This window comes from Triturus cristatus, chromosome 2_2 (genome assembly GCF_964204655.1).
Source record: "Triturus cristatus chromosome 2_2, aTriCri1.1, whole genome shotgun sequence".
In the NCBI taxonomy this organism is placed as follows: Eukaryota; Metazoa; Chordata; class Amphibia; order Caudata; family Salamandridae; genus Triturus; species Triturus cristatus.
Window position 1 is genome coordinate 581,374,973 of NC_140582.1, and position 16,060 is coordinate 581,391,032.

Here is a 16,060-nt window from a genome sequence, read left to right on the forward strand (position 1 = left end):
GAATTGGCTGCCAACACGTCAACAAGGAAATGTTGGTAGCCATCTTGGGAGAAGGAAAAGTGGCAGGGTACAAATACCCTAACACAGTAACCTTCGTCGGCAGGGCAAAAAAAACAAGATTTTTTTTTATTAACAGCAAAATTACCGAATATCGCTGTGAGTTAAAAAAAAGTTTTAAAAAAAAGAAAAAAAGGGTTCTCCCGCAAATGCTTTTAATATTGCCCCTGGGTGGGCCAGGTCCCAGGGGCATGGTGTTTTTATTTAATAAGTAGGGCCCCCCCCCCCCCCCCCCTCCTATTGCTTATTTATGCCCCAGGGACCACCACCTTCCCAGAGCTCATGGCAATTTTAATGTGGGGGCACACACACCCCCTCCCCCTGGGGACCACCTCCTCCACGGTGCTATAAATAAATAAATGCATATAATGGCTGCACAGACCCCCCCCCCCCCCCCCCCCAAAAACCAGAGACCCGGGGACCACCACCTCTTACAATAAACATTAAATACTTTATTTAAATAAAGAACGGGGGGCTGCGCAGCCTCCCTCCTGGAGCCATATATGGCCCTATGTTCTACGAATGTATGATGTTGCTACTCCATACATTACCACGCAGTAGGTTACAACGCGGACTTTGTCCGCGTTGTTACCACGCATGGCTTTACATCGCAAGTTGCTTCTACGACTTCCACTAGATGGTGCGCGGAACTTAGGAATAGTATAAATTATTATTCCTACTCCATTTAGCGCTACAACACTGAATGTGTTGGATTTAAAATCCAACACATACCCTGGTGTTGCGCGCCATCTAGCGCAAGTCGTAGAATTGACTTGCGATGTAACGTCATGTGTTGTAACAACGCGTACGATGTAACGTCCGCGTTGTAACGTACCAGCGTGGTATTGACAGCGTTGTAAATGCTGTTCCCGTGTACTACCAACCCCACGGCCAGCTCCTGCTATCTCCTGGGTGCCCACTCCCGGGACATAACTGTTTGCTTGGCTGGAGCTTTGATGGCTCTTGCCAAGCAAAAGCAAACACACCGCTTCCAACTAGCGGGAGATGTCAAACTGCTCCTGCTTTCTGGAAGTGGAGTTTTTATCTCTTTCCCTGCCCTGAGACCTGCAAAGATGAAAGTATTGCTCTTGCACACAGGGAACTGCTGGAAATGCAGCTTCCTGCGTGCAAGAGCAATACCGGCTCCCGCAGGAGGCTGAGAGCCACCCGGGACCGGGGAGGCCTTGAGATCCCCCGTGATCCCATAGCACACTGGGTGCCCTAGGTGGGCACCGGGGCACCCACAGAGACATGGCTGGGCCCCCGGGGATGGGGTCCCTGGGGGCTGAAATCGGCCTGGCGAGAGGGCCACCCCAATTACGTTTTTGCAGGGTTGTTTTGCCCCTAATGCTCAGTTTACAGAAATTAAACCTCAACAGAAGGCACTTACAAATGTACACATAGTAGATGCCCCGTTGATGTTCCACTTTTGTAAAGGACAAATGATCCTAACTCCTGGGCTTGACGAAGGCAAAGCAAGTGTGTTTTCTCAGCAATACCATATTGAAAAACTATCTGAAAGCCTTTCTGAAGGTGACAGCATTGTTGATCTATTGGAGCACAGTCTGTATGTGACTGTGACAAGTGGGTTCTTTGTTGTCCAGTCCTGGTTAGAGCGGAGTCCATTGTGTAAATTACTAGGAATATGCAAGTGTGCAAATCACTTAGAGGCTTCCCCGTTTGGCCCTGCCCACCTTAGTAGTACCCCATATCTTCCTGCCTTTTGCCAGGATGATGGACAGGTTAACAAGCGGCCTCCCAGCGCGATTCCCAACGATTTTGGTGGAGAGTTCTAGATGCCGAGGAATATGAGGACATCTCCATCAAACAAAGAAGCCCTTACTTCATATAGTTAAGAGGAAGGAGCCTTATTTAGTGAAGATTTACCTCTTTGTAATATTGTCATGTTCTCTATAGGAGGATTTAGGTTATTACATATTCCTAGATAACGACGCACCAGGAATAATCACATTGCCAAAACACACTGGTGACATTTCCTCATGCTCCATTACTCTGCTATCGCGTAGAACAAGTACTGGACATTTACCCAAGGAGGTAGCACTTAGTAATTAACCAGTAGAAAGAACTCCACTTGGGTAGATATTTTGTGAAAAACTGTGGACTCTAGTTGGTTAAATGGGCAGGGGCTGTTCCTTTGTGGCAGAGTCACTCACACAGCTACTGACATACCCACACAGACACTTAGAAATCCTCTCACACACTCAGACACTCACATACCCACTCAGACACTCACACCCCTACTCGGAGGCGCTCATGCAACCATCCACAGACCCATATTGCCACTCACACAGCATCTCATAGACCCATTCAGACACATACACTCTCTCAAAGACCCACCCACTCCGAGACTCACATACCCACTCAGAGACTAGCGCACCCACTCAGACACTCATGCACTCACTCACTGACAGACAGACTCACACACATGGAGGCACTCGCAAACTTACTCAGATACTCTCACACCTAGTTACGGACCGGCTGAGACACTCAGACACTCATGCACCCACTCTCAGACCCATACAGGCACTCACCCACCCACTAATACACCCATTGAGACACTCTTGCACTCACACACACCCACCCACCCAATGAGACACTCATGCACTTACACACTCACTCTCAAAGGTTACAGTTAGGAAATAAATTAACTTTAAAAAAAACAAAGGTTACAGGGATGTTATAGTTTGGCTGAAATTTCACTCTTACAAAACCAGTGAGATTCATCAGTTGTAGTAATTGTATATCTCATCACATGGTCAGTGACATCATCCAGCGATTTTGAGTGTTAAAGCAATAACTAAGTTAAAAAAAAAAAAATTCTTTCCTAACTATAACGTCACTGTAATGTGTGTGTGTGGTTTTTGAGAGGTTTCAAAAGATCACATTTAGTGCCACATAAATAGGTGACCGACTCGTTTCAGCATACTGCCTTTGTCAATGTGAAAGCATCCAGCAATGGACGCTTTCACATTGACAAAGGCAGTATGCCAAAACGCGTCAGTCATCTGTTTGTGGGAATAAACATGATCTTTTAAAACCCCTGGGAGCGCACAACCTTCTTTTCTTTGAGAAACAGTGACTTAATGTTTCATGAGCCCACCCTCACGTTCGCGGATCCCGTTGTGCGAGGCGCAGCTGCTTTTGTGAAACCTTTGAGAAACAATAAATAAATATATCTATCTATAGATAGATAGATATATTTGCCTTATTAAAACTTACCTTAAATAGACTCTCAATTTTGTGGTAAACGCATGCGTGGTAAAGGCATATGAGGGGTAATAAAGTATTTGCACACTGAAAAGAGCCTTTTTTTGTGTAATGCAAAAACATTTTTTCTCCACTGAAGCAAATTTGAGAAACTGGTGATTTGTAAGCACATCCTCGCCCACTGTGATGAATATTATAGACAGTGTAAGCAGCTGTTTTGCCTTTTTCAAACATTTGCTTCACTTCTAGTTGTCTGCTGTTATATACACTTGCTATGATGGTCTTAAAAAATATTCTGTCTGTCTACTGGTCTTAAGCATTTGGCGTGGGCCCACTGATATCACTCATGGCATTGCCCTATACAGTATTGTTTCCAAAAGAAAATATTCTATGGTAACTGATGCTTTAGATCGTTTGATAAAATACATGATTTGTAGTCTTCGTTTCAACCGTGCTAAGTTATACTGTGCTATGAAACGAAACAGATAAGCCGTCGTTCCTCTGACCCATGATTCAAGAATTGCACTAGAGTAAGGCAATTAGGTTCTGGGGTGGGGGGAATCCAACATGTTTCCCTGTTTTCTCTGCTTCTGTCTCTTTAACGCTTTTTAACTTTTTTTGTTTTTGGTGGTAGTTTGTATGCATAGCACAGCAGGATTACTGCCGCATCCTCAACCAAGTGGAGAAGAACATGCAAAAGGTGGAGGAAGAAGGAGAGATAGTGATGGTGAAGGAGCACCGGGAACTTGACCGCACGGGGACTAGAAAGGGCCATATAGTTATTAAGGTAAAAAAAAACTAAAACTGCACATAACATATGGAGATGCCTACCATTGGAAGAGCGTTCTGGGCACTTACTTGCAAAGTTCATTGTGCCCTTTATTAATTTGACAGAGAGCTGAAACATGCTAGCTCGTTAGTTTATAAAATGAAAGACTGTTTTAATCACCTCTGTGGAGAAAGGTTAATTGACTCCTATTTTGCATTTGATTATCTTGCCACTCACTTGTCAATTAGATTTCTGTGTCCTTTTCTGCTTCACAGTCATCAGTTATTGTATAACATGCATGTATTTATTTTATCTTGCCGTCTGATGCAATTTGCAGGGGACAACTGAAAGACTAACCATGCATTTGGTGGAAGAACACTCTGTGGTAGATCCAACATTTATAGAAGATTTCCTGCTGACATACAGAACCTTTCTTACAAGCCCCATGGACGTGGGCAAGAAGCTGTTGGAATGGTTCAACGATCCATGCCTCAGGGATAAGGTTAGAAGATAATTGACTGATAATGTACTTTTGCTGTTCATACACCTTTCAGACTCCAATACTCTAGTTCAGTGGTTCTTAACCTTTTGACTTCATTAATAAAACCTAGGAACTCCGACTGAATCATTATTGGAACCTGTGGACCCCCACTGAGTCGTTACTGGAAGCTAGGGACACCAGCCTAAGCATTGTTGATGTTTTGAAGAGCAAAACAATACACAGCAAATACAGAAAGAAGCATTCATCAAACCAGTACTCAAATTGGGAAATATTTGATTTAATTCACAAACAAATATTTTTTAAAAGGCCAACATTTGTATTTTAAGAGGAAGGTTGGAGCTTTTGTAAATTCCATTGGGGCTAGTCCTCATCTATATGATTTTCTGTCTGATGCACTTGAACTGCTCCCACGAATCAATCTTCGGGTACTAACTTTATTTTTAGTCTCCAACTTCAAGTTCCTTCGCGTTTACAGAACGTTTAAGATTTTCAGTTGTACATTGTGCTTCTTTATTTACACTTACTTTATTAATCTGTTAATATTATTTACTTATTTGAAGCAGTCACAGGCCCCCAAGTAGGCTTTGCGGACCCCCAAGAGCCCCCGAACCACAGGTTAAGAACCACTACTCTTGTTAAAAGAAGACCTCAAATTATGAGCCTGTATTTGGTCTTCATGAAATCATAGTTCAGTTGTGTTGTGGGTTAGTGGCACATGGTCTCATTTGTAACTCTTGCACCAGATGATCAGAACATGAAGATGCTTAATGGAGGTTTATTGTTAGTTTTCTTTTTCCTTTGGGAATATTTTTATGCACCTTGATACAGTTCGCCTAGCCATTTTTGTATACTATTAGAACACTATTGCACAAGACAGTTAGTATGTTTAGGTGCTTTTAATCAGATCAGCCGTTAATAGAGATGGGAAAATAAATTCTATGTGGACCAGAATTTCATATGTGATTGCCTGTGTTTGCTTATAGGTGATCCATGCCACAGTGATGCATGTAGTTACTCTCAAGTTGTAGGTCTGGAGTCATGCGGTCATATGATAGTAAAGGAAGATGATATCTGACTAGTTTGTCTGCATTTAGACATTGTATGTTGTTTCAGAAACATGTTGTCTTGAACCTCACTCTAGCAATATACACTATAGATAATAAATCATGGTGTGAAGGAATTTGTGTTTGTTTTCCTGGAAATCTGACCCTTCTCAGACCTGACACCCCACCTTGTATCTAAGAGGAAACATATTTCCACCTATATTAGTATCTAATGTTCTTCTTCTGCCTCTATTAGAATTAACATAACTGAATAACTTTCAAATTATTATTTTTTCACTCTTTGTACCGGTGTTCATAGGTTACACGGGTAGTGTTACTGTGGGTGAACAATCACTTCAATGACTTTGAGGGAGACCCTGCCATGACTCGCTTTCTGGAAGAGTTTGAGAACAATTTGGAAAGAGAGGTACAAGAAATAATGTTTTTTTGTCTTGCTTGCTGAAGTGAGTACATATATGATCTTTAAAACATGTTGCTTAAAGTACTTGATTTTATTTTTCTAGAAAATGGGCGGACACTTAAGACTGTTAAATATTGCCTGTGCTGCTAAAGCAAAAAGAAGACTGATAACTATTACAAAGCCCTCTCGAGAAGCTCCTCTGCCCTTCACCTTACTGGGTGGGTCGGAAAAGGGATTTGGAATCTTTGTGGACAGCGTTGATCCTGGTAGCAAGGCACTAGAAGCGGGATTAAAACGTGGTGACCAGGTATAATATTATTCTTTAATCTTTCTTCACCTACTCTGAGTGTTTACTAAAAATCTACTCCATAGCTCTCACACGTTTTTGCTAGTTCTTCTACCTAGCACTCCTCACATTACCTCTTCAGTTGCTATGCTTAATAACACTTTACCAGGTGTGAATGTGCTGGTGTGCAAGGATGGTTATTTGTACTTTAATATCACTGTTTTAGTAAAGTACTAGTCTGTACAGACCCCCATCTTGTAGCATCTAGTTTGTTGCCTTAAAAGTTCATGCTTGTTTTATTACAGGTAGTGGAAGTTAAGTGGATGAAGAATCCACTCATAGGAAGAAGACATAGCTTAAAGAATCAAGAGGAGTAATGGCCAGTAATTATAGCACTTAGCAATGCCATAAGTACCGGACCCCACTTTCCTGCATATCTTCATTGGATATGGTGGCCAACTGCACTACATTGAGTATCTCACTGGAAGCAAATGAATGTTTTGCAATCTAGGTGTCGCGTGTAAAGCTGAAACTTGTCTCCTCATATTCTGCACAATATCAAGTTTCTGTGCCAGTTAGATTGAGGAGTATGGTTTCATTGTAACTTTATTACAGCCCCTAAAAATGTAACAATTCCTATTCTAATGATGCAAGATCCGAGCCCAACACATTTGAGCTATTTCTTTCTTTGGGGGGGGGGGGGGGGGATGGATGTAACCTGCATTAATGACAGCTCTGATTCCTCAAGTTTTATAAAACACAATCCATGGCTAGACATTTGCAGCATATATAGAGCCTATGCTTTATCTACTTTCTGACACTGAGGTCTCATTGTCCCCACTTTTGGTGGCACACTGAAACCAGCAATAATTATTTCCAGCATTAATGAGATTTTATGTAAGCCAGCTATGCTCAATCCATGAACCAAACCCCCATAGGCAGACCAAGGGGTGAGAATTTACCTTCTAGGGGCATATAATCAAGAGACTTAGTTGAGCGTTTTATTAGCATATTGATGGCTTGGTCAGTCATGCCTTTGTGTAATATTCCTTATTGGCTTTACATACACTGGATAATTAGAAGCAAAGAATCAAAACCGGGCTATGATCTATTTGCTTTTATTTCCATTGAAATCCTATCCAAGGGAGAAAAAATGCCCACTGTAAACCAGTTGCTAAATCTCTGCTTGATAGAGCAATATTCTGTAGCCAGGTAAGTCTGAAGCAACTGATGAGTCCAATATAATAACGTAATAGGGGTCAGAAGTCTCACAGTATTCACATCATTGTTTCTGGTTAGTCTTCCTATCGGAACCTAATTAAATAATATAATCAAGGACTATCGTATCAAGACATCTTGCTATCTGAGATATCACTTCTCTCTCTCTCAAACATCTTTTTTAAAAAGGGAAGATTGATGATGGGCCCAGAGTGGGACTGCGTATCAACATCTAGTTCTAGTTTCTTCACGAGTTTTTGCAGCTAGTTCCTTTCGAGAGTTCCGAGCCTCTCACAAAGAGATGATTTGGTCAGAGAAGACTGCACCAAATCTGCTGTTTCTAAGAACTTTCTTTTGAAAGTCAGAAACATAGCTCATAGGTATCTGTGTCACCTTTGCGGAAATTAGCCACACCTCAGGGACAAACCAGGATTGAAAAATTCCAGATAAATGTGTAAGCAATCTTATTGGCAAATCTCATTAGCGAAGGTGGTCACTCAATTTCTCTTCTGTTGTAATAATATCTGATGGTGATATAGTCTAAATCAGTACTGCTTTACACCAGACTGAAGGACAGTGTCTTGCTATGGTGACCCAGATGATGGCAATATACTTCTCAACCGTAAAATGAATATTACATTTCTATTAATGCTGGCATCGGTCCATTCCAGAATTCCCAAAAACACTCACAGGTTACCTGACCAAGTACAAATATTTGTGAAAGGCATCATTAAAGGCAGTTAAAAATAATTGAGTTTGCAGCTGGAACCTCAACTGCTACTGATACTGCCAACTTCAACTGCTGACGACAGGCGTAACGTTCTTTCCCTTTCTCTGACTTAGTTCCAATGTCAGCCCTTTTGCGATGTACAGTGCGCCTTTGATTTCCTCCTCCTCCAATTTAAATCTGTGGAACACTATAGAAACACACATATACACATTGTATCTTGGGATTTGTTTCAAATAAACATCATTCATCAATTATGCCGCAGATTCAGCTTGACTTATTCATGTCTGGTGTAAATAGCTTACCCAGTGCAAGATTTTTGTTTGGATTCTAGTATTTGTTAAGCATTTATAATGCAAGATCAAATTCAAATAACAGAACGCAATGCAAATCAAATACATAGTTAACTTGCATGCCATTTCTCAACCGGAGTGCTTCTATTTGTCTTGCCGTGGGTTCTACATCTAGTTCTGACCGTTACCATGCCAGACCAGCCAGCCAGTGCCATACCTCCGAATGGTTCAGCAAAAGGCACGCTGAATGTGCAGCACTGGCATGGCCATGTCCACCATGGTTCTAATCTGCCATTAGGCTGCGAACCAATGGCTCTTTGTTTTGGAATGTACTGTAGCGTTGTGACGTTGTGAGGGGTCTTGTTTACCCCTTTTGTAGCTGCACCGTTGACACAGTGCTAGCCCTGAAATAAAATGTGTGCATATTTCTTACTATTAGAAATGCTGCTGTAGCAGCAAGGGTTGTTTCAGATACACTGCAACGATTTGGTCTCTGCACCGTCAGTGCAGTCGGGAAAGCAACCATCTCAAGTAAGCCCAAGTTCTGAGCCCTGGCAAATACCTTTTCAAAATGAGTATTTTGTGTGACGTCAGCTCTGCTACACTTACCATTTTGGTGAGTTGGACATGGACTTTCTGAGTAGTAAAACACGAACAAAGCCCAGAAAGCACAGACCAACAAAACCAGAAGCTAAGCAGAAAAGTTCTCGGCCACAAGATATTTTACAGATAAACTCCTAATTCATTTAGGTTTTAAGAGGTTAATGTGCTGCGTTGGTGATTTATTAATATTTAATTGCTCAAACTTTCAGCAGATCTCTTAGGGATACCTTAATTGGACCTAGTTCACCATAAACAAATATTAGATCCTGCCAAACTGTTTCAATGGTATCTTAACAACTTAAACTTTAGGATATGTGATAGTTGTAAAGCAATACACAGTAATTATTCCATTTGTGGACGTAATATTTAGCTTATGTGTAATTCAGATAATTCTTTTTCTACTTAGTGCATGGTGTCATCTTAATTGTGGTGTATTTTAAAGGTCTACTTATTTAATATTGCTAAAGAATGCAAAATCACCTGTATGCAGCTTTTTAGTTGCAGCATTTATACCATAGCTGGATGTCCTCTGGTATAGTCTTTTCTTATCTTTAATGAAGCAGAAGCAGTGCTGACAACAAAACATGTGCAGGTGTCTGCTGGTATTTCTGCACTGGGTATCCATTCATAAAGGAGCTGATGGTGCTGTCCATTGGAAAAAGAATTCCAAGCACAAAGTGCTAGCATTTTCTTAACAGGAAGCTGAACTTATTCTCTTAAAATAGGAAAGAACTAGGTCAGCTGACAAAAGAAACTCAAACTGATCAACTGTCATATCAAGAACAAAATTATTACTCAAATATTATTTTACCAGGAGTAAAAGAAATGTACAGGCTTGGCTGCGGAAAATAGATGGTAACCTTGTCTGTGTGTGTGTACCAATGAGCATTACAGGCGGGGCTGGTGAACATCGCAGTTGAAGGAAAACATATAACACGTCAGTGGGTAGTGAAGAAGTGACACTCGTTCTATGCAAAAGTAGGCCACAGGGGTTGAATCTACATAGCCTATTTGAAGGCACGCAACACCAGACAAATGCAGGGAAATCACTAGTGGGGGTTACCTAATTGTGAGTTCCTCCACAGAATTTACATAGAACCACCAATTTGCAGTAAGCCGATTTGTGGCGCCACAATCCTATACAGACAGCTTTCTGCAGCAGCACTTGTATCAGGATCAAGGAAGAAAGCAGAGTGCATTGCTGCAGCAGGTTCAAATGGCGGAGGCCAATCTGTCTGTGCTCAGGGTCTTTGTCCAGCCCTGCTAAAATAGGCCAATGGGAGACAAAGTAAACCAGAGGTCCATCACCCTGCCTCTGGTTCTCTGCAATTAAGAACCTGGTGGGACCAGAGTACGGGGTAGCAAAAGTTGTTTTTTAGCTCCTTGGACGATGATTCCACCACTGTGCGAACACCCATTACTAAAACTGTATATGTGTGCTTTCCCTTGGTATTTTACCCAAACTATCCAGTTGTAATTCAAAAAGCAAAAGCCGGTGTATATGTTGGCCTCCTGACTCTGACATTCTGCAAACCGGCAGTACAGGTTTGTAGAACCACACTGCCGTAGTTTAGAATCTTTGATGAGCACCGGCAAACTGCGGAACTGCTTATAGTGAAAGAGGGAACGCAGACCTCCAGAGTTATTTTGCTTTTTAGCTAGATCCCCTGTGATTTGAATTTGCAACACGGCCTGTCTCAAACTGACACAGAAGGCTTTAAATAGAGATTGTTGTAAGATGTACAACTCAGAATTGTACAACAGAAACCACATGAGACTTGTGACCAAATGAGTGAGTAAGAAAACAGGAACAAACTTTTTTAATATATGGTGATTTTTTTTTTAGATCATCGTATTTTTTAAAGGCACATTTCTTCTTTAATTATTTTGTTTTGATTTATTGAGCAAATAAACGGCTCGTAATTACTGAAAAAAAAAATAACCAGGTCCGTTTTATTCAAACATTACAGGTGCCAAAATTACCATAAATATTACTTGTAATTCCAAGAATTATCCTAGTGGTTGCAAATGCTCCTTCTCAAAATTCATGTCATCAACGTTTAATAGTTTAAATCTGATATTTGTAATTGTATTTAGATACTGGAGGTGAATGGTCAAAATTTTGAAAACATCCAGCTGTCTAAGGCCATGGAAATCCTTAAGAACAATACACATTTATCAATCACTGTGAAAACCAACTTATTCGGTAAGGTTATGATGTTTTATAAATTTTGCTTTTTTCTGTGTTTTCATTTTGTAGCAGAGAGCACCATAAGATATTATATGATCTTGCCCAGCAGTATAAATTTAGTATAGCCTGTGGGTGTTAAAATGTTTTGGGTAAATTTGGAATACATATTGTTGGTCTCTTTCCGGCCAGGTAGAGAGTACACCAAATTGCTAGGATTAAAACAGAGTTGCTACGGATGGTTGTTGCAAATATACGGTTATGTTTAAAAAAGTAAGTAATTGTTTACTTTAGGGCCATTTGGCAGTTGCTTGCTGCTGATGGCCACATACACGTGAGGAATGTGAAAGTTAAGCAGTTAAAACATTTAATCAAAATAATTGGTTGTGAAGGCATATATGGTTGAGAAAGTTTTTTGTTTTTCAGAGGTGGAAATCAACTATTTAGAACAATGAGTTGGCATACATCTTGTTTCTTTTTTGTCAAAAGTTAGCACTAGGAGGACCTCTTATATGTAGAGCTTTCCACATTTCAGAGAAAGCAATGAATTCTGGTGTGTACTGATCTCATACAATTGAGATAATTTTACAAAACCGCAAATGACATGAGCGATGATTTTTCCTGCTGCACTAGGAAGGGAATCTCTTATTACTTAAGTAGTGTGGGAAGCAACTTGTGTCCATGTACATGCGTGTTTTTGATTCATTCTTGATGGTTGGTCTAGTCTCGTCCAAGAATCAAGTAGTTTCTTAACAGTTGTTTTGGCCCAGTCCATCATTGTGTCCCTATGGAAGATCCAAATAGTGGGTGAGAGGCATGGACTGAGAAGCCTGGCTCTTTGTGTTCTCAGACTTATCCTATTGAGAGGAGGGCGAGAGTGTAATTTCCACTTGAGCAGAATATAACCTCAAGACGGACAATTAAGTTTCACTATTGTTGATTATTGTCTTGGTGTTGTGTTTATGGTCTCTCGAACATTTTACCTCGCTGAGGGATCTGTGTTGCATGAAATGTTTCTAGTTATGCATCCATTTTTATCATCCTTGTCATTCACTATGTGATTGTGTTTTTATTTTATTTAAAGAAAGACAAATTTACCTCTTGCCATGCATAGGCAAAGACACTTCCACATGTAAGGCGAACGTATTTAACAAAGAAAACTAGGAAGTACCACTAAGGAGAGATTTCTGTGAATTACATTATCTATTAAATAATCGGAAGCCACTTCTTCTCCAAAGACGAGTAAAATCATGCCAGTCACGCCATCTTGGAGAGTTCCAAGGGCTTTGATGTTAAATTAAACCTCTGCTAAATCCTCCTGTGTTATATTGTTCGTACTTCTTTATCCAACTACTCCAGCTAGCCAGGCAAAGCATCAAATATCAAACTGCATAGAAAAAAATAAGATCATACTACTTTAGCTGTGAGTTGGGGGTAGGACGTCTAGGGTGAAGCAAATTGTAGTGAAGTGTAAACCAGACCAGTGATTTTAAATTAAATGCTTTTTAAATTTTGATTCATGCAAATAAAGCAATTTTCGAAGGCACCTGTAGCCCTTTCACTGCCCTTATGATGTATAATTACATCATAAAATGCATTCAAATTAATTGAAAGCTTGCCAGTGAAAGAGGTTGATGGAAATACTTACAACCCTCATGCTGCTGTTTTCACCTAACCCACATAAAAGAAGCATTGTCAAAGGATGAATGGTTTGTCCATACAATCAAGATTTAATAAAAATCTACCTCCCCTTCCCCAAGTTGTGCCACTGAACCCCTCTGCTTAGTAGTTGATATACATTGTTTCTTCTAAACAAGTTTAGTGACTTTTTCATGGCAATCGTGGAAAGGTTGACTAGCTAGACTCAAGTCTCAAACAGTAATGAGCACAAAGCCGTGCGAGGGATATTTATATATTTAAAGCAAAAACAAACTTTATTATTAATCCAATAGAAGACTAATGAATCTAAACCAAAACATTTTTAATGCAGAGATCCCGTTACATGAATTTTAAGAAAATTAAACTACTCTGTTTAACGAGGGAGGATTATAGATTGTCATGCTGTAGAGTGGGCAAAGTTAATTATTATTTTTAAATAGTAAACAAGTACGTGCTTAGCCATGTATTTGGCTAGAACACTTTCTGCCAGGATGCACAGTGCTCTATCATGCAGAACAGCGATAGCCAGTGACATCATTTCTATGTGTCTTTCGTCGTGCCCTTTCCGTGTTTGTTTTGAGTTATTCTGCTCATTTGTCATCCTGTCCAGTGTTTAAAGAACTGTTGTCAAGATTATCAGAGGAAAAAAGAAATGGTGCTCCTCATCTGCCCAAAATAGGTGATATCAAGAAGGCCAGCCGCTACTCTATCCCGGATCTTGCTGTTGACGTGGAACAGGTGATAGGACTTGAGAAGATCACGAAGAAAAGCAAAGCCAACACTGTCGGAGGAAGGAACAAGCTGAAGAAGATCCTGGACAAGACAAGAATCAGTATCCTGCCTCAAAAACCCTACAAGTAAGATTTTGTTTTTAAAAAAGGCCTTGATTTTTTTTATATGTTTAATTGGATGTATTTTTTGTTGTTCAGATTCATATCTTACCTACACTGAATGTGGCATAGGTAACATCCTACAACATATTAATTGGATACATAGCACTGAAAGAAGAGACACAATAATAGAAAGCTGCTCATTTACCTTAACGGCATCTCAGCTCAGATAACGCCCCAGCTCCTAACTATGCTTAAAACATACATGAAAGATTTGTAGGGAAGTGGACTTCCAATATGCCAAAATGGCAGCTATCGCAACGAAAGAGGACATGGATTAGGTGGAGGGCAAAGAATTGACATTTCATCAACTGCCCCCTACCCACCCCTCTATCTACCCACATACACTACGCACTTCCCCCCCAAATCACAGGCTAGGCTGGCACTCCTCAAGACTACTCCACCCCTCAAGACTACTGCACCCCTCATGAAGCACTAATGCCAAGAGACTCTTCACATCCCAAATAGCTCTACATTCACTGAGTCAGACTAGGGTTGGTCTGTCGGTCTCTCCTTGAGCAAACCTGCAACTGCAGTTCCATGATGTGCAACAAGACGCATGAAGACATTGGCAAACTAGTGTATAAAATTGCATAACATAACATTGTAGAGCCATTTTTGTTGATCCCTGATGCAAGTACTGCTTCACTGCTGTCTGTCCAGGTTTCCTTTCCAATTTCCATTCCATGTGTTCTGATACTTTCAGTGCTGTTGACAAGGTGGATGGTTGGATGGTATTCATTCAGCCTACGCTATATTAGGCTATGTTTGGGAGTAGCTTATGCATAACTGACCACAGCACTCTAGGAACAAACGGAACCAAAATTATAAGGGTTGGGTATTTGTTTCATGTTATTAATCCTTAGTGACTAATATGGATTCTGATGCTGTACAAGATCACTTGCCTTTGCCCTGTCTCTCATTATATCCTTTCCTCCTTGAGGCCACTCTGCTTTGTAAGGCTTAAGTTCCAGTAAATCAAAGTATAACAAACAGTAGCAGATATAGCTAGAGATGCTGATAGAATAGCTTGCGAGTCATTCACAAAATTGTTTAGCTAAATTGTATTTTATTGTATTGCAGCATTTATATAGAGATTACTATGCCTTTGTGGGGTACGAAAGCACTTGCCTACACGAGTAGCACACGACACCATGGAGGGTGTGTGGTTGGAAGTATGTTGTTTTTGTTTTGATGTTATGTTTGTGTGATGACCACTGAGTTGTGGTTATCGTGTTATGGAACACAGCGCATAGCAGTGCAAGAGACAAGAGCACCGTTTTATGGTTTTCAGCATGCTGATAACTTTAAACGTCTCTGCAGGTATGGTATTTCATATGATAGTGTGCTTATCTGTTTACTGCACTAGGTTGTCCAATCTGAGATTTTGTATATAGTTATGGTCCATAGCGGACATAGTTGAGGGAGAGAGAAGCCGAGAGATTTTTTGGGATTGACATTTGTTATCACCCCTTATCTGAGTGTCTATGTGAGATGTATATAAGCAGGCGGCTTGTATAGATATTTTTGACATGCAGTTCATAAACTATATCAAAGTCCTCCAAAATTGTCCAGTAATGTGTGGCAGAGCTCTTACATTCATGCCTGTTCATTTAGTGATGTTTGGCTGTATAGTGCTGATGATGGACAACCCTCATAGCAGATGTGTTATGTGAATTTAATAGGTCTGATATACCATTTGTTGCTGACCACTGCATATTATGGTTTTAGTTATTGTGGACCATAACACTTATATATGGAAGTACATAATTATATAATGCCACAACGAACCGTAGGTCAACCCAGTTTTCTTTTTTTTTTTTTTTACCTGCGTAATGAAAATAGTTGCTAGTTGGAGTTGTTGGCAGTTTGTGGGTTGTAAGATGAGGATTGTGCTTGAGGGTGTGACCGTTTTCTGGGCTTTGTTGCCAGGATGCTGGTGGTGCAGTTATCCAGGAAATAGCCAAGTTTTTAACTATCTTTGGAAGTGTATATAGTCCTGACTGTTTCTTATATTGGCTGGTTGTGAGTTCCAGAGCTTGGAAACTTGTACTGAGAAACCAGGGCCTCCTTTCCTTGGGAGGCTCTGTGGACTATGTAGAGTGCCTTGAACATTGCCCTTCTAGCATCTCCTCTAGGTAGCGAGTGGAGCAATTTCAGGACTGGAGTCATGCTA

General features: G+C 40.6%; 1 protein-coding gene across 31 annotated transcripts in view; it reads left to right on the top strand.

The window, feature by feature from the left end:
- The window catches only part of RAPGEF2 (Rap guanine nucleotide exchange factor 2), a 960,874-nt gene that overhangs the window by 824,827 nt on the left and 119,987 nt on the right, over positions 1–16,060 (top strand). For 27 of the 31 annotated variants that reach the window (XM_085641742.1, XM_085641743.1, XM_085641745.1 and 24 more), the window contains 6 exons: positions 3,920–4,072; positions 4,392–4,556; positions 5,919–6,026; positions 6,124–6,327; positions 11,245–11,353; positions 13,605–13,851. In XM_085641742.1, coding sequence (XP_085497868.1) covers positions 3,920–4,072; positions 4,392–4,556; positions 5,919–6,026; positions 6,124–6,327; positions 11,245–11,353; positions 13,605–13,851 — 986 coding nt within the window. The remainder of the gene's footprint in view (positions 1–3,919; positions 4,073–4,391; positions 4,557–5,918; positions 6,027–6,123; positions 6,328–11,244; positions 11,354–13,604; positions 13,852–16,060) is intronic. The other 4 variants (XM_085641753.1, XM_085641756.1, XM_085641764.1 and 1 more) reach the window with 1 other exon arrangement.